The following is an 18369-nucleotide window of genomic DNA, read 5'->3' as shown; positions in this document are numbered from 1 at the left end:
GTCACAAGGTCAATGGTCAAACTGGACATAGTAAAATATATTCTGCTCAATACCTTGAGAATGCTTGCTTTACAGACATTAAATTTGGTACACTGGTTCCCCAAAAAGAGTAGGTAGCCCCGTCGATTTTTAGATCACATGGTCAAAGATCATTGTTTGAATGACTGGTTATTTGAAAATGTCTATGCAATAGCTTGAGATATCGAACTTATTATTATTGCCCCTACCGGTATGTTTTTCACTATAAGTACAGACACTCTTATCGCCATACAGGGGACATTTATGTTTCTAAAACATTTTTTGTTGCTATACTGTCATCTATAGACAGTGAGGAACAGGGTGTAATACGGTACTACAGCAATTTTATTCAGAGGTGGGTTTTTTTCAAAATCCATCGGTCCCACCGGTAAATATTTCTAAAGTCCGGTAATTTTGTGTATGTAATCTGTTGTATGATGTAAGATGTATGGCTTATTCTGTAGCGAGGGCGGATAACTATTCAAATAAGTCTCCAAGTGATAAAAGGTACCAGTCATGTGAATTTGATCTACTTCACTTTCATCATTATTTGACAATAATTTTTTATTTTGAATTAAAAGATTATTCAAATTTTTCATTAATCTTTAGTTATACACTGAATAACTTAAGGAAACACTTTTTGTTTTAATTGACATTAGGCGTTATGAATTCAAGAAATACGATATTAACCTGGACTTGGAATTCGTCAGTACCGTGTTTCTAGTATTGATTATTAGATCTGATGGATTGCCCATTGATTTGTCGTCACTGGATCTCATTACTATCAGTATAACCAAAGTTAATATTTCAAAACTAATTTATTGCACTGATCATATTGCATAAAGTAGAATTTAAAAAAAAAATCATTTCATGAAGTTCAAGTGGTTACCCATACAATGCGTTTAGATAAAGCAAAGTAACGCAAGATTTTCTATTAGCTCTGGCTAACCTTTTATCGATAAAGCTCGGTGGTTAGAGCATTGTCCAAGACTGTTTTACTAGGGGTCCCGCGGGTTCGATTCTCAACAGAGGCATATTTGACTCATTATATGCGATGGATTACTGATCCGATACTTTAACTAAGAAAAGCGTATACATGTAATTATTGACGTCAAATTTCGTTGTTCGATCGATATGCTTTATTGAGTTATCTAATACATGTAACATTAACCTCAATTAATCAATATGTAGGTCATGCGCTTGAAAATCGGATTTATGTTGACAAGTGACAAATTATCTATTGTCATACACCAGACATCTACGCGTCGTGAATACATTCATGTAGATCGAGTATCAGTAACCTAATAGGTCGAGAAGTAGGGTGATGTACTGCCATTCAAGCATTATTACCCAGCAAGTGTCGAGATAGGGAGGATACCGACCGCGATCACGAGACCACGCCCCGTAAAATGGGAGTCGCAGGTAACTTATTTTATGCACATAGGGAATTAAGGTCGTACACGATGTTTGACATTTTTTCGAATATATGATTTTTTTTTAACTTGATGAAAAAGTGAAAATAATGAACAGTGATCTATCTCGTAAATCCTATAGAGAATACAATAGTGGGACAAACACGGATCTCTAGATTTGTACACAACAAAGGAGTAAGTATCCCCAGTTCACCGGTCACACTAACCGTGAGCCCCACACACGCTCGTAAAATCAGTCACTTTGTTTGACGATGGTCATTATTTGTTATTATGCAATGCAAATAAGATATATTTGGGTGACATCCCCCACACTATTTTTAAGTAGTAGTGAATGAGAACAATGTAAGCTTGAAAGTTAAGAATAAAAATTATTTCGCGAAGTATGAACATTAATAGTAAAAGACCACCCACCCCCACATACACTCAGTCACAGTAGAAGACTACAATCCCCCGCCCCAAACACGCACCGCACGAATAAGGATTTTAAAGATCGTTTGTTTGTTTGTGTGTGTGTGTATGCTGGTTTCAAGATTTTGAGACCCTAACTTCCAATTTTTCTTCTGACTGTCCCTCCCCTAAGAAAAAACGATGATACGTGTCTGTTATATATATATGTCTTTTGAAGAGTTCTTGTATGATTTTCGAAATAAGTGTACAATTTATATTGTAGTAATATTACCATACTTCCTATATCACTGGTTAGTTCAGTGGTTAGATCATCGAATTAATGATGCAAGGGTCCGGTGTTCGATCCTTGATCGATCCAACGACTCAGTAACGTCCATATACACAACCTTTTGTGAATACATTGCAAGAGCTGATTTTATATTTTTTTCTCGCCACAACCAGGAACTATCAAAATATGCTGACTCTAAAACAAACCTGGCATTATATTCCAAGTTTTTTTGTAGACACTTTCTTTAAAAATTATATACACACATATTTTTCAAATCATCAAATTCCTAAACCTTGGGGCAACGCTCATCCTTCGGCTAGATGGATTCAATTCATAACTTTCAAGCTTACATTCTTCTCATTCACTGCATGCTACTGATCTCATGGTCAAAGGGGAACAGGCCCGTACCTGCAAACAATATAGGATGCAAGTGAATTGTACTTCAAAGATCACGAAAAATTACATATTGAGAATATTAGCGTGTGGCCTTAAGTGGGAAATGAAACAAATGCATAGTATTTAGCAATTTACAGAATTCGACATAGAAGACAATTCATTTACTGTGACGGATGAAGCTAAGAAACGTTTCTCAGATGATGGATGCATAGTTGTTAGGTATGCTACTTTTTGAGGTGACAGTTACTGGGAAGGTATGAAAATACAAAAATCTAACAAGTTTTTTTTTTTTTAAAGATCACATCAGTACACGACTCGAAAATATTTGAAATGGATATAATTTGATGATTTGGAAAATAAACGACCATTGATTTTAGAGAAAGTTCTCATTTTACTGCTAAGTGATTGATTTTAGAGAAAGCTCTCATTTTACTGCTAAGTGATTGATTCTAGAGAAAGTTCTCATTTTACTGCTAAATGATTGATTTTAGAGAAAGTTCTCATTTTACTGCTAAGTGATACGAAGTGGTTTAAATTCTCAGAGGTTTACTATCCGATTCAGAGCTGCAAAATGTGAAGAAGGCCAGCGAAAATCCAGAACTTCTAAAACACCAGTATGGCGTAAGTTTAATTAATCATTGTACAGTAAAACTGCAATCTGTAATTGATTTAATCATAGACGTATGTATAGTGTACAAATTAATATATACACTTTGCAGAGACCTGACAAGAAAGGTAAAGAACCAAAATTAGTTTTATGGCAGCACCCAGGAAATGACGTCACGGGGATTGTTGCACGATCTGAGAAAGTTGCAAAGACCTGTCAGGAGGTGACATAAAACCTAAAATATTGACCCCCCCCCCCCCCCTCTACTGTCTTTTGTATATTCTGACGTTAAATTTTTATTACTCTATTTAGTTATTGGGTGGAGAAATTTACCATTACCACACCAAGTTAATCAACAAAGAGCCCTACATAGGGGGCACATTTGAATGGCATCAGGATTACGGGTAGGTTTCTTCAGATTGTACGTTTGAGTGGACCTACAACATCTTAACGTGTGTCTGTGCTATATGATGCACTCGAGTAAGTTTCCTCTTCAGGTATTGGTATAATTATGGCTGTCTGTTTCCGGATATGATGACTGTCTTTGTAGCATTGGATGACTGCAAGAAGGAGAACGGCTGTTTGCAGGTAAATGGTTGAACACGTTTATTCATTTAGGCCTAAATGCATCGTCGCTAGACACACTTACTGAATCCGGGAGTTCCCATCCATCTTTAAAGTAGTGAGCACAGAGACAATAGGGGTGGTTTGCAACGATGGCCTACATGGATACCCACGGTTCTTACACCACGTTCCCATCACATGGGCATTTCCGATGATGTTAATTTGTATTCTGTCTATCGTTTATGTCGTCTGATTTATTTTTTTCAAAATGAAAGGTTCTGAAAGGGTCACACAAATGTGGACGTATTGATCACGTGCTTGTTGCTGATCAAACAGGCGCCGACATCGAACGAGTTCAAGAAATTGAGAAAGTCTGCGACCTTATCCACGTGGAGCTGAAGGCAGGTAAGTGTTCATCTGTATATCGCTATAACTTCTTCAGTTGTCTGTAGGATGTCTAACATTCCTGTCACTATACAGCTAGTTTTTTAATATATAAATATTGCATTTAGTGCTTGGTTTCTAGGTGATGCGTTGTTTTTCCATTGCAACGTGCTTCATACCAGTAGTGACAATACAAGTAAAAACCAGAGAAGGGCCCTCGTTATAGCTTATAACAGAGCTTCTAACAACCCAGGTCCGCACGAAAAGCACCCAGGATATACACCTCTCTATATCGTAAGTCTAAAGGACCGGATGCAATGCATGTATTAATTTTTTATATCAATTCATCTTTGCTTTCTGTTTTCATTCATCCTATTTTACAGGTTGGGAATTCTGCCATTGTAAATTGTGAAAACTATGATGACTTCTCTGGGAAAGATTTCTGGCTGAAACAACCTCAAGTGTGAATAAACTAACCAACACCGTCACTGACTAAATTTAGTTCGTACTCCATTATCTAGCGTGTCCTATTTCAATAAGAAAATGAAATCACGATGATGTCATATTTATTTGATAAAAATCCAGTTAATATAATATAAATGAATCTTCTATTTGTTTTACTATACCATTGAAAACACTAAGTACAGTGCATTCATTTGGCTCGTCGAATGACCCACGTCATCTGGTAAGTAAGTGCTGCGTCACTATAGGAGCTCTCGATGATTGACGGATCATTAGTGCGAACAGCCGTTAGAAAAGTCTTTAATTCAGTCAGGTATGAATCATCTGTAGGAAAAGTGAAATCTTGGTCCTTATTCGCTTCCTCGTTATTTATGCTTCGTACCCTTAGGATGCAGTCTTTCTGGTAAGGTTCAATAAGAGACAGTTTGAGCCCGTCGAGCTGAACATCGATATTTGCCTCGTACCTTGTTCCTGGAAGTGCTACTGAATGCATCAGGGTACCCAATCCACCATCCTTAAATCGCCAGTGACTCATGGTAACTCGTGGGATTCTTCTCTCAGGTGAAATATCCTCCTCATATTGTTGAGGTATGTAAGCCAAATGACCTGCGCCACCCGGATCTGAGTCTTTGAGCAGAAGGGTATGAATTGATGGGACATCTACATCGCTGACGATAAACCGCGCCAAATCGCAGAAGTGGGTGGCCTGTTCTACGATTGGCCCACCGCTAAGGTCCTCGTTGAACCAATATTTGTTGACGGCCTTGGTGTAGGCGAAGTAATATCTTGCATTGAACGCCATCACCTTTCCTCCATGTTTTTTAATCAGCTCCTTCATTTTCAATATACCAGCATGGTATCTGGAATAGATAATTTGTATAGCCAATTTGTAAATAAGACATGGTTACAAGTAAATTTATAAATAGTTAATATCATAACTGTATTTGTTGATTGAAAATATAAGACGCTACTGTACCTGAACATATACCCAACAGATACTATCACGTTCTTTTCCTTGGCCGTATCTGTTACAGCTTTGGCGTAGGTCATAAACTCTTCCGGTGGCAATACTGACAGTGGTTTCTCAACAAACACGTGTATTCCAGCACGTGCAAACTGAAGCTCGAGGTCTTTTTCTTCTGCGAAGGACCCTCTATATGCTGGAGGTATTCCTATTAACACGGCATCTGGTCGCAATTCAATGAGGCTTCTATAATTCTTAAAGATTTTGCAATTCTTGTAGTAATGACCATACTTTGAAGCTTGGCGTTTTTCAAGGATACTTGATGCTAATTTCTCGTCCAAGTCTACGATGCCAATGACGTCTACGCCGCCAAGCTGTTCCAGACGCGAGGCGTGGTCCCATGGTAAATGTGCTCGACCAAAGTTGATGGCACCAGCTCCAACAAAGCCTATTTTAAGAACTCGTTCGGACATCTACAATATTTTAAGAGCTATTTGTCACAAAAGGTTTTTAAAAGTACACAAAACGTGCGTAAAAATCCACACTTATACCAACCTTATTCAGCCTGCTTATTCCGTTTCACACTGCTGGACTTTTAAATTCATGTCAACGACTTGGATATTTCGGTTTCCCTGAAGATGACCCTATATCTCGAGCATTGTTTGTTTTGCACATAGCGCTTCATGATACCTTTCGTGCTAAACAGTTTTATTTACATTGCATGGGATTTTATGATAATCTTACTTATCAGTGAATCTTGAAATATATTCCACGACAGCTCTCGTGTACATACAGTTCAACGAGCACGTGTGCATTGTTTCATAACAAGTTTCTTGCTAAACGCTGATCAGTACGAGTTGCTTCATTTATGCACAAACATAATACCTAAGTCATGAAAACCAGACAGGCGTTCTGCATAGGTATACTCTCTTGACGGTTTTTCCCCCATTACATATTTTCTATAATAAAGATGTGCATGATACCCGAAAGCTGACAAGAAACTAGAGATACCCATATCATATACAAATGTAGTACTAATAATACCCTAGCAGTATTTCAATCACTAGCCAATTCAAGCATATTGTGGTGGAGTTCGATTGCAAACTATAGTCACAAAAGTAAAACTATAGTTCACCCGAACGTGCTTTAGTTTGCCGGAAGTGAACCAGTCTAGTCGAAAATTACTAACTATTCTATCACGTACAAGCGGTCTAGTTCAAAGATGGCGGACAAAGTGTGAAAATTGGTTTGGGCACCTTAGCAGAGATTAAATTTCGAGGAATATACGACAGAAATCACGAAGAGGTGCATGTTTTCAGTTATTTTAGTCGATTTTACTCATTTAGGCCCATGTTTTACATTAAATACGCTTGCCCAAGGCATGGTATATTGCAACAATTGATATCGAAGTCAGTCGTTCTCCACTTGGAAAGCGAGCTTAATAAATGCAATTTAAAAAAACTATTCTAAATTAAATGATTCATAATTTTGAGAAAATTTTCGATCCCGAAAAATATGGTTATCGAGAAACAAGCTGTAGCTAGTAGATGTATTCTGGTACATCTGTGATTCTTCAACGCCATTATCGAAAATTGCTTTGCAAAATTGACAATTCCACAACTGATTTGTTGCAGACAGCCATGTTCTTATTTCTGAACTAAACTAAACTTCGTTCGCGTGCACTAGTTGACTAGACAATAGACATGCGTTAACTAAACTTCCGCACTAGACCATAGTTAACACTCGAACTCCACCTTTAGGAACCCGTAATGGCCCGACGAAAATATGGTACATCTGTAGGTCATTGGGGTTTTACATTTTTTACATGTGTATGCAAAATGATATATATATATATATATATATATATATATAGAGAGAGAGAGAGAGAGAGAGAGAGAGAGAGATTGGTTGACGCCCCCTCCAACATTTTGATAATAGTACAATGTATTTAATGATAAACATGTAAGCTTGAACTGATGGTAGTGATGGAGGACCCCCACCCTTTCCGATATGGACAAAAGAACATATTTCAGTTTTTTATTATCTTTTTCAAGAATTTTAGATATTTGTGAATTTAACTCCTCCTGTAGTCTGGATCCAGGACTAGTGGGGAGTCGGTGTATACACAAACGTCGGGATGATACAGACTAGCTGATGAAGAGCTAATCACGTGACTCAATTGCGTAATAATTGGAGCGAGCTCGTCGCGTGGTTTCGTTCTCTGTGAAATTAATTAAATATGTCTGCCTTGCAGTAATGCAATCCACAATAAATCAGTAGCAACTTTGGTTCATATACTATACATATTTGTGACAGTTCTTTCATTTTGATTTCTCCAACGTCAGGCCAAAATCATTGGGAATTAGACTGGTTTTTATTTATCGGCCGCAGGAGTTTGCCTTACCCGTCATTTTATATTCTCTATGAGGATGATCATTGCTTGTTATCTTCATTTTTTCGTTATTCAATCATATAATAAAACAATTAGCAACTCTATAGTTCATGATCATATTATATGAACTCAAAGGGGCTAAGCCCGTTTTGGGCCCAAACTCTATGTTTATGGTATCACAGAGCTCGGGCCCAAAACGGGCTTAGCCCCTGTATATGAACTAGTATCGTGTACGATGCTTTTGCTCCCTGAGAAGTACAATATATTCACCGAGAACGAGGGACGAGGTAAATGTTGTACTTCTCATGAAGCTGTGAAGCATTGTATTAACCGAGAAAATATCAATAACTGTATAATATTGCAACTGTTGATAGATCTGATTATAGTAAAGGGATTTCCTATGCACGAAAACAACAGAAAACACTTATAAATACATAAAACAAATAACCAGAACAACTTACAAATACCCAACAAATACAACGACTACAATGCTGTGTATTTCCAGACACGTCCGTTCGCCTAGAGTTCGCGGGTAAAAGAGAGAGATAAAATTGCACGTGCAGTCTCAGAGCACTCGGAGCCGGACCGGAAATTCCAAAATATCCACCCTCAAAACACTACACTCTCCCCCATTTTGAGGAGGAATGTCCCAATTCCGATAAATTGAACCTGTAGCACTGTAGCTTACAATAGATACATACAATCTCACAAATAAATGAATGATTTACACCTATGATTTAAAGTATGATAAACGTTACTCTGTAAAATAATAGCATTTTAGCAGTCCAAAGAGTTTTTGAGCACAACCACAAAGGTTGCTATAACTGTCTAGGTACGAGTTCAATACCTATCTTATTGGTCCAAACATATCATACATTTATTACTTATACAAATTCAGATCAAATCTCTGATTTGTTCCAGTATTTTTTCAGAGAGCTACGAAGGTGCCTGACTGCCTCATGAGTACGTTACGTATATAATGACGTCACACGGACAGCGGGTATCTTAAATTTAGACTAAATCTGTCGAACACAAGTACCTAAAGGACAATTCATGGAATTTTGTCGGCAGTTCTTTCATAGGATTAGGCGGAACAACATATTATACATTTATTTACGGAGGTAGGGGGCATCATGTGTTTTGTTGGACCTCAGGTCCAAAATGTTTCCCGAAGCCGCAACTTTTGGTTTCGAAAGTCGTACAAAACATATTGTGCCTTGTAAATATAAAACCATCAAAAATAAGAAAGACATTTCGTATCAAATGATATTATGTGCTGGGGATGTTTTTTCATATATCATTGGTTTTCCTTAGTAGGAAGCAATGTATTACGTCATATTGTTATGCGATAGTCAACATCGCGCACGGCATGTAACTTAGGTGCTGTTTTCTAGAAAAGGATCGAAAGTCTATGGAGCGCCAAATTAACATAAACTCAAATAATTGAAGATATCTTCAATTATTTGAAGATATCATCAATTCAATTATTGCTCTCTTTAATTGAACTAATGCGCGCATTAAATCAAATATTGCTCTCATCAAATGAATTAATGCGCACATCAATTCAATTATTGCTCTCATCAAATGCGCGCATTATATCAATTATTGCTCTCTTCAATTGAATTTTAGCGAGCATCAATTCAATTGTTGATATCATTAAGTCATTTGAAGAGATCATTAATTCAATTAAAGCGCGCATCAATTTAGCTGAAGCTATCATCAATTCATTCAATGCGCGCAATAATTCAGAATTGAAGATATCATTAATTATTTGAAGATATCTTTAATTCAATTGTTGTGCGCATCAAATGAATTGATGATATCTTCAAATAATTGAAGATATCTTCAATTATTTGAGTTTATGTTAATTTGGCGCTCCATAGAAGTCATACATTAAAAAGCGATTCGCATGTCATAAAAGAAGGGACGATAATAAAACACGATCTCATTCAATTTATGAAAAATGTTGTATCCACGGTGTATGTATGTGCACGCCTTTAAAAATTAATATTTACATTTGCCAATGCACTTCCTTATATGACAGTACTAATGAAATCGATGTTCAATTTCGTGTAACATGAATTTGGTCACGTGATCAGTTTGTTCTTGCGTATGAATACAATCACTGCTTCAAAAAGTCAGTTCCTGTACTTTCACCTGGCTTCTTGCTTATGCAATGCAGTAGGGTATTTAGACCCACCCCCCTTTCGCCACAAATTTAAATAATAGAAATAGTGTGAGTAAAATTCCAGATTGGCACCCAAAATGACTGAGTATTTTGGCTAATACTTAACTTTCACACATACCCTTTCGTAAACCCTGGATCCGCCACTTCAATGACATCATAACAGAAACAAACGTATTTATACAGAGTTTATTTTGTAAACAAACAAGAATTTCATCAACTTATAAAAGAGAAGCGAAAAAATGTAGACAGAGTTATAAGCCTATTCACTTTATGTTAACCTGTTGTTTCCTGGCAACTGCCATCACGGCTATGACTCGGCATGATCATAAGCGAGGCTGGTTTCGAGTACAAACTGGATGACTTCAGGGTGTTCATCGTCAACTTCCCATATCTATATATAGTAATATTCCATTATCATCTGCATATAGTGTTTATATCTCTAAACTGATTCAATCTGCGAAAGCATGTTCTGCATCTGATCAATTTTAAATCGGGACAGGCTACTGATAAATAAGTTTATGTTACAAAGATTTCAAGTTTCGTTTTAAGTCAGCATTTCGCACATTCTATGGTTGTTATAATCTCATTTGCAATTACAACCTGTCAAGAAGTCGAATGCTGTCTGACGTGTTTCACACCGATTGTTAGGCTGTTCTTTACATACGGATTATTTCGTTTACCTCATCACGATGTCACGGCGGGTGCGATCCGTCAACAGGGGATGCTTACTCCTCGTAGGTACCCGATCTCTAGTGTGTCTAGGTGTCCTTGTTTGCCTTACTTTTAATTTTGTATTCTTTCGATTTATGAGATTGATATAATAAAGAAACAGCGCATTTACTGGGTTTAGATTTAAAGCAAGGTTGCTATTATGCATAATAATGATACCTGTATTTTTGACATGTCATCTATCTAGATCAAATAAAATCTTAAAGAAGGTGTTGGGTGTCTCATCTTAATTTCCCTAAAGGCATTGCATGAAAGATCGATAGAATTAAGTTATTCAAATATATGATAAAACCAATTGGAACCGATGTCTTGATTCAAACATTTTTGAAAATAAGTTTAAAAGACGTGTATTGACAATTAGCCAAAATAATTCGAGTTTAAATCAAGCAATAAGCGATTTATATGATTTTTAGTGTTAAAATGGAGGGGTGTCCCCGAATTTCAGGAAAATGTCTTCGTGGAACAAGCATGAAAATGTTCTTCAAGTTTTCCACTAAAAAACTGTCGCTTTGGAATTTTGTTTCACAAAGGCGTTATTTTGGGGGGGGGGGGGGGGGGGGGGGTAAATTAAAAAAAATCCAAACGACTTCACTGATATTATTTTCAACTTCACATGTACGTTAATTTTCCTTAGAATTATATGGTCTACTGTGTGGTTCAAAATTCCTATATTGATGAATCAATGTTTTCAGGTGCATGTATTTAGAATTTTGTTGAACTTTATTAATGCGTAATAAACTTCCCATATTTTGTTTTGTGGTCAGAGTTATGTACAGCCTTGCCAACTGTTGGTTGTAGAAAATAATACATACGAGTATAAGAGCTTTTAGACTGTAGTAGTACAGAATATCAAATATTTGATACACTCTTAACATGTAACCGTATATATTGTATTTGATACTCAGAAAAAAAGACACTTTAATTTTCAAAAATTATGTTTAGATTACATGTATATTGTATTGACACTAAAATGTATTAGGCTTGCCCTTAGTATTGGGGAATCCTACAGGTATTTAAATGGCAAATACGCAATAAGAGTATAAATATGAATGAAGGTCAGTTCTACGTCACAAGTGCTGGCACGGAGCTCCGATTTGGGAAAATGCCCCCTTCGATGCAACACCCTCTTTGTAAAAGATCATTATGAAGTTGTATTACTATGTAAGTGACACCAGAAAATTCAGGTATATTGCTAACTGATATATGGCTTTTTCATATGCATTTATGCAATAATTACCACATGCCAATTTGTGGTATCAACATTTGTGTCATATTCCCTTCCCTAAATTAATGTAGGTAATAGAAATTTTGTAAACACATAACTGAAAATAAAATGAATGATGCTGATGAAATTTATTATTGCAAATGAACTATTTCTGGAAAACGTTCGTTGGGCGACTATCTCAAGAAATACACAAGAATTTTATTACTGTAAGATATGCATTTTAATTATTTTAGTTGCATGGAAACACATCATTATGCATACTCTTTATACACATGCGTATAAGGTTAAAGGTCACAATGTTGTTAAGATATGAGCGATATGTAACTTATGCTTGTCCTTGAATATGTAAACATGCACAGCATTATCTTATCAAGGAGAGCCACATGTCAGCACAGGTGAATTAAGAATGTCGGGTAAGTCATTTTTAAATCTGAAATTCTGCAGACAAAGAGCAAAATTTGGTTTAGGAATATACGTAATTATCTTTTTTTAATTTAAGGTACCAACTATGATATAAGCGATCAACAACTAAAGAAGTATGAGGAAAATGGTTATATTATTATTCGGTAAGTCTGATTGTTCAAACTGATTAATCATTGAAAGGACAGATAAAACACACTCTAATCCTCTTTTTTATTTGCTTCAACAGAAATTTATTTGATGCCGAGGAAGTACGAAAGTTAAAGAAATGTTTCGAAGACACAGAGGAAATGGTTAATAATAGGATTACGGTAATTTGTATTTCTGTCCTTGAATCATTCTCAGGTAAATCATTTTATATATGTTGACATGTAACTGCATTCTACCACAATTTATTAGACATTTTTATTTAATATTATTATGTCTCCCCTCTTCCAGGGCAAGATATGCTGTTTTGTATGTTCTGTCCGTCCGTCTGTCTGTCTGTCACACACTCTTGAGAGCGCTTCTCCTGTATGGCTTCTCTGATAGACTTGAAACTTTGTACAAAGCTTCATTGCCATGTGCAAATTTGTATATTGTCGGGACAGGAGGATCCAATTATTATCCTTAATGTTGTAGTGTATTTAAAGAGGGGTGGGGTGTAAAATAGCTTGTAAACACTTTCCCTCCTATATGGCTTATCAGATACCCTTGAAATGAGTACAATACTTCATTAGCATTTAATGATGTTCACATTGTTCTGACCCAGGGATGTAATATTTAGCTACAATTTACGGACTGTTTTATAGCTTTTTATGTACAAAGGTATGTTCATTTTCCTATTGGTACTTCAGCATAATCGTCATTATTTTTGTATCATATACACTGTACAAATGACATTGGTCACAACGATTTGAATCTTTTCTCCATCTTTTTCCTCAATGCACAAAGTGCAGTTCATATTGTCTATGTTCCTGTTCATGCTTTCTCCTCCATACCATGCAGTACATTAAGGGGAGGAAGGGTGTAATTTAGAGCACTTTCAATGTTGGGGAGACATTTAATTTAACAAAAACAAATTATATTTTTCTATAGATTTATAGAGAGTATTTGGGGTCCGGGGATTTACAAATAATAAACGCGGAACTCATCTGTTTATGAATGATGATGGACGTAAACACTAAACACTTTTGAATGATGAAAAGCTTATTAATGTCGGGACATATAACCACCCTCGGGTTTCTAACCGTGCAGTCTTCCGGCGGGGATATATCACGATATTCAGTACTGCATTTCGGCACAAGACTTGGTCTATTTTTCTGAATTCGTCCTCTGCATCAGTACGTCTGTGCAGGGGACGTTTTTGTTTTGGTCCATTGCGGCTCTCTGGATTTGGTCATTTTCGACTGATGCAGCACCAAGGAAGGAAGTTGCAGCTGCCTGCTGAATAACTATCAATATTCATTACACACAATTCAGAATCTCATTTGAATTCAAGCTAATAAATTCTTTAAAATGTTATGAAATAAAGAAACATCAATGTCTTCATTCACTTAACTTGCTATTATTGATAGCTAGAAGACAGTTTGGGGAGGAATGTAGATCTTACGGTATGGAACGATCCCGGAAATGACGTTACTGGGATGGCTGCTAGATCGGAAAAAGTTGTTACTGCTGCTGAGAGGGTATGAAGTCGAAATTACTCGATGTTAAATCAAAGTATGAAAACTGATTATGTCTTTGGAATGCATCCTGTTATGGTACAAGCTTTGTTATATCATTGCATATAAACTAACTCAAAATTCTAAATATATCTTGGATGTAATTTTCCAACAGTTGCTTGGTGGTCATGAAGTTTATCATTACCATGGAAAGTTAGTGCAGAAAAATCCTAATACGGGCGGTACATTTCTATGGCACCAAGATTACGGGTATGTGTTAATAACGACATACTTCGATATTAACTGTCAAATTTTTTTGTAGGTTTTCAGGGTGGACGTCGTTGATAGACATGTTTTGTTGAGTTTTGGCCTGGAGGTTATACAACGTTTTTGAATACGTTTTCATACTCAAACTCCGTGCTCTTAAAAATACTTATACTCAAAAGTAAAGGCTATAAAACTTTTATAAAATCTTTCTCACACTCCAGTGGAGTACATTCGAGTATGTTTCGAATCTTGCCCAGAGTTGTAATCAAAACAAACATGGTTGAGTTTGAGTATGACTCAGCAGTGGCGCAGCTAGGTTTGAAATATTTGTAAGTAGGGGGTCTGGGGACATTTTTCGTAATATGTAATAAAATTTTAACGAAAATATTTGTAAGCACGTGCTTACAGTGCTACAATGTAGCTACACCACTGGTAACTGTACGATAAAAGTAAAACCTCCAGGCCAAGTCTCATGAACGTTTTTCATTGAATGGGCTTTTTCATCAATTTCCTTAATCTCGGTTGAAATTCGGCTCAGCTGAATATTTGGACTGACACCTTCGTCCTTAATTCATAATTCATGTCTGGAAATTTACTTTCAGATTCGGCCGGTTCTAGCAATTAAAGTGCACTTAAGCGACACTGCTACTCGCTTCATATAAGTGATTTGACTGTTAAACTAACTCTCTATCACTATTAATTTTGCATTGCTTACCGTCTAGGTATGAGAATCCCAAAATGAAAATAGCCACTAAATTTTCCGTTCAAATTAAGACTTCCATGGCTCAATATTTTATCTCCTGAAATTGAAGAGTTCCTATAGTCTGTTTTATCTAGTTACTAATACATTGTATCTCCACATACCTACTTGTATATCGCTAATTTAAAAAGCTATAGGAACTCTTCGATTTTGGGAGATAAAATATTGCGCCATTGAAGTCTTCATTTGAAAGGGAAATTTAGTGATAGTTTAGTTTATGGAATTTACATACCTAGACGGAAAGTAACGCTGCATTAATAGTGATACAAATTTGGTTTAATAGTTAACTAACTTATCTGAAGAGAACAGCAGTGTCATATAAGTGCACATTAATTGCTAGAACCGGGTGAAGCTGATCGTAAATTTTCAGACATGAATTATGAAGGACTGCTCCGAGATTCGGTGAAGGCGTCAGTCCAAGTATTCAGCCAAGCCGAATCTCAGCCGAGATTACAATTTCCTATGTCGAGATTCAAATAAAATCACCCTATATATGTATGTTCATTCCCTAGATACTGGTACCAGAATGGATGTCTTTTCCCCGAAATGCTGACCGTGTTTCTGGCTCTAGATAAGTGTGACAAAACAAACGGATGTTTGAAGGTTAGAAATCATAAGCCTACGTATTGGGTGAAAGAAAAACAACCTGTAAAATTTAATTGAAATTCAGTAGTAGTTGGTTGTATCCTGTTTAAGGTCCTACTCGAGAATATTTCACTCACATGGAGACGTCACCATTGTAGGTGAAGGGCTGCAAAATTTAGGCCTATGTCCGGTGCTTACGACCTTTGAGCAGGGAGAGATCTTTATCGTGCCACACATGCTGTTACACGAGGCCTCTGCTTTTGCGGTCTCATCCGAAGGACCGCCCCATTTAATCGCCTCTTGCGATAAGCAAGGGGTACTGAGGACCTATTCTATCCCGGATACCTACGGGTGTCAGTAGTAGTAGAAGAACAAACTATTACGAAGGTTCACTTTGGATATTTTTTTTATACATGTCTTTTGAATGAATAATTTGTCCATTTAATCATGTGTGTACATTTTAAAATTTTATGTAAACTAAGAATGACATGCAAAGACGAATGCCATCTTAATTGTGAAACCTTACTATAATTAACAAAGCAATTGTTTCTGCACAAAAAGGTTCTGAGGGGATCTCATAAATGCGGTCGTATTGACCACAGTATGGTTGCTGGTCAAACTGGAGCAGACATTGATAGAGTGAGAGAACTGAAAAAGAAACTGGATGTAGTGTATGTGGAATTAGATCCAGGTAACACAAATTAACAGTCTGAGTAACTATTCATGATCTGGGATTTAAGAGTATGGAATATTTTCAATAACTCTACCATCATTTTTCATTGAACAGAAATGTTTAGTTTATTTAGTTAAAGGAATACCGCAAAATCTAGTAATCAATATTACATGTACATGTGATATGGATGTTAGATTAAGGGGAAATAACAGCATGTAGCTTGTCCTTGAATTTTGTGTACCAAGGTTTATGTTAACAAAACGAAGATCTATGAAACCACAGTATTTCAAACTTTATATAATACAATCATGACATGGAGGTATATCATCTTTAGTGAAATCAACACAATGCATGCATTACGAATAGGATAGAATTTTAGCGTACATTGTTCAGAACATGACTCTTCTATGCACCAGGGGACGCGTTGCTGTTCAGCTGTAACCTCCTTCACTGCAGTGGACCAAACGACTCCGACAGGCGGCGCTGGGCGTACCTCATGTGCTACAATACACGTCATAACAATCCGGTCAAAGTTCATCATCACCCTTTGTATACTCCTTTGAAAAAGGTATGTGGAATCTTTCACCTTAGCTAGACATAAAAATTAGAATGATATATTACATAATCAAAGAGAGGATGAACACATAGTTCCAAAACTGCTTTGCTATTTACCATTTAAAACAACATTTCTTTTCTGATTCTATCCTCCAATAACGTGAAAAATAAAATACAAATGAAAAATATACAAGAGATGAAGACGTCAATTCTCCCTTTTTTAGTTTGTTTTTTCCATCTATTCTCTCAGGTGCCCAATTCAGCAATAAAAGAGTGTGAAAATTACACAGATTTTACCGGAAAATCATTCATGGGGACAAACGATGAAACCACAAACAGGGTGGAGAGAAAATAATCATAGTACAATGTATGAGTCGATTACATGTATATAAACAACATTAAACCACAGCATCCTTATTTTATAATTCAGTTTTGTGTTTACATTCAGTCTGTAACTTCTGAATATGTATGGAAATAAATTACAAATCAGTCAAGCAGAAAGTGAAGCACTTACTTCAGTTTATATATTTTCTTTTGTAGAATTAAATTTGCCTTACGATTTCAACGAAATCTCACAGATACTGTAAATTTCTGGTGGGGCTGTAAAATGTTTTCACAGTAAATTGTCTTGTGAAGGAATATTTCCGTACAGGAAAACTTTAATTTACACAAGATTTTGTTTTAGAATTAAATACGTATTTCGTACGTAGTGTATGAATTCATCAATATAAACCGGTGGCGGTAGGTCAGTGGTAGATCGTTCGCTTCGTAACTAACCGGGAGAACGTAAGTTAGAGTCCCGCTCGTGCCACGTCCGCGTCAAACCCACGAAGTTAAAATATGGTAGTGATTGCTCCTTCGCCAAACGCTCGGCATTTAAAAATGAAAAACACGGGTCTTTGGGATACATGTTAAAAACGGAGGTCTCATGTCGCGGCAGGCGTTGGGAGATAAAGAACCCTCACTATTAGTCTGGTACGGCACCTATTCACAAAATATCTTACGACTAAGATAAAAATGTACAAACACGGTAATTTCCTTATTTTTCATTTCTTGTAGACTTTCTTAATTAATATGTAAGGTACATTCATGGTTTATAAAAGTTGAATACATACTTGTGACCTTGGGGTCGGTATTTGATTATCAGACAGAATTATGTTTTTTGTCTTAGTCGTAAGATATTTTGTGAATATGGGCCCTGCACGCTAAGCATGGGTCTAAATTTATGCTACTTCACCTACAGCTGGTGACGTCTCAATATGAGTGAAAAATTCTCAATGGGACGAAAAACAAACAATCAATCAATCATCAATAATATTAACATTATGTTGTTATGCTGGAAACCTATGCTAGAGGTGTACCTTCATCAGTCTCCCGCCCATCCCACTGACGCACAAACATGGCGATGGTGTTTACTAGACGTGGAGA

At 36.4% G+C, this 18369-nt stretch overlaps 3 protein-coding genes across 3 annotated transcripts; 2 read left to right on the top strand and 1 right to left on the bottom strand.

The window, feature by feature from the left end:
- The first annotated feature begins 814 nt into the window (after positions 1 to 814).
- LOC125678176 (L-proline trans-4-hydroxylase-like) lies at positions 815 to 4687 on the top strand. Its single transcript, XM_056154749.1, has 9 exons — positions 815 to 1440; positions 2661 to 2742; positions 3066 to 3144; positions 3243 to 3353; positions 3443 to 3534; positions 3628 to 3718; positions 3970 to 4099; positions 4221 to 4372; positions 4462 to 4687. The coding sequence occupies exons 1-9, from the start codon at positions 1428 to 1430 to the stop codon at positions 4543 to 4545; spliced, it is 834 nt and encodes a 277-aa protein (XP_056010724.1). The 5' UTR covers positions 815 to 1427; the 3' UTR covers positions 4546 to 4687.
- On the bottom strand, positions 4628 to 6223 carry LOC125678170 (uncharacterized). Its single transcript, XM_048916409.2, has 3 exons — positions 6060 to 6223; positions 5517 to 5977; positions 4628 to 5400 (listed from the first exon to the last, which is right to left on the bottom strand). The coding sequence occupies exons 2-3, from the start codon at positions 5975 to 5977 to the stop codon at positions 4731 to 4733; spliced, it is 1131 nt and encodes a 376-aa protein (XP_048772366.1). The 5' UTR covers positions 6060 to 6223; the 3' UTR covers positions 4628 to 4730.
- Positions 6224 to 12351: 6128 nt separating this feature from the next.
- Positions 12352 to 17442, top strand: LOC125678175 (L-proline trans-4-hydroxylase-like). The gene is made up of 9 exons (XM_048916417.2): positions 12352 to 12451; positions 12538 to 12604; positions 12688 to 12769; positions 14015 to 14125; positions 14277 to 14371; positions 15641 to 15731; positions 16275 to 16404; positions 16803 to 16954; positions 17192 to 17442. Exons 1-9 carry the CDS (start codon positions 12445 to 12447, stop codon positions 17294 to 17296), a joined length of 840 nt encoding a protein of 279 aa, XP_048772374.2. The 5' UTR covers positions 12352 to 12444; the 3' UTR covers positions 17297 to 17442.
- Positions 17443 to 18369: the final 927 nt, after the last annotated feature.

Source organism: Ostrea edulis, chromosome 2, assembly GCF_947568905.1.
Source record: "Ostrea edulis chromosome 2, xbOstEdul1.1, whole genome shotgun sequence".
In the NCBI taxonomy this organism is placed as follows: Eukaryota; Metazoa; Mollusca; class Bivalvia; order Ostreida; family Ostreidae; genus Ostrea; species Ostrea edulis.
This window is presented reverse-complemented; position numbering and strand designations above follow the sequence as displayed.

What these genes read in the sequence shown, in the direction of transcription:
- LOC125678176 (XM_056154749.1), top strand. An exon ending in GATGGATGCATAGTTGTTAG is followed by an intron (nt 2,743 to 3,065) that starts GTATGCTACTTT and finishes TTAAATTCTCAG; the next exon opens with AGGTTTACTATCCGATTCAG. An exon ending in CCACGTGGAGCTGAAGGCAG is followed by an intron (nt 4,100 to 4,220) that starts GTAAGTGTTCAT and finishes CTTGGTTTCTAG; the next exon opens with GTGATGCGTTGTTTTTCCAT.
- LOC125678170 (XM_048916409.2), bottom strand. Translation starts at nt 5,977, where the DNA reads ATGTCCGAACGAGTTCTTAAAATAGGCTTTGTTGGAGCTGGTGCCATC. An exon ending in TCTGTTGGGTATATGTTCAG is followed by an intron (nt 5,401 to 5,516) that starts GTACAGTAGCGT and finishes TATCTATTCCAG; the next exon opens with ATACCATGCTGGTATATTGA.
- LOC125678175 (XM_048916417.2), top strand. An exon ending in AATGGTTATATTATTATTCG is followed by an intron (nt 12,605 to 12,687) that starts GTAAGTCTGATT and finishes TTGCTTCAACAG; the next exon opens with AAATTTATTTGATGCCGAGG. An exon ending in AAACAAACGGATGTTTGAAG is followed by an intron (nt 15,732 to 16,274) that starts GTTAGAAATCAT and finishes CTGCACAAAAAG; the next exon opens with GTTCTGAGGGGATCTCATAA.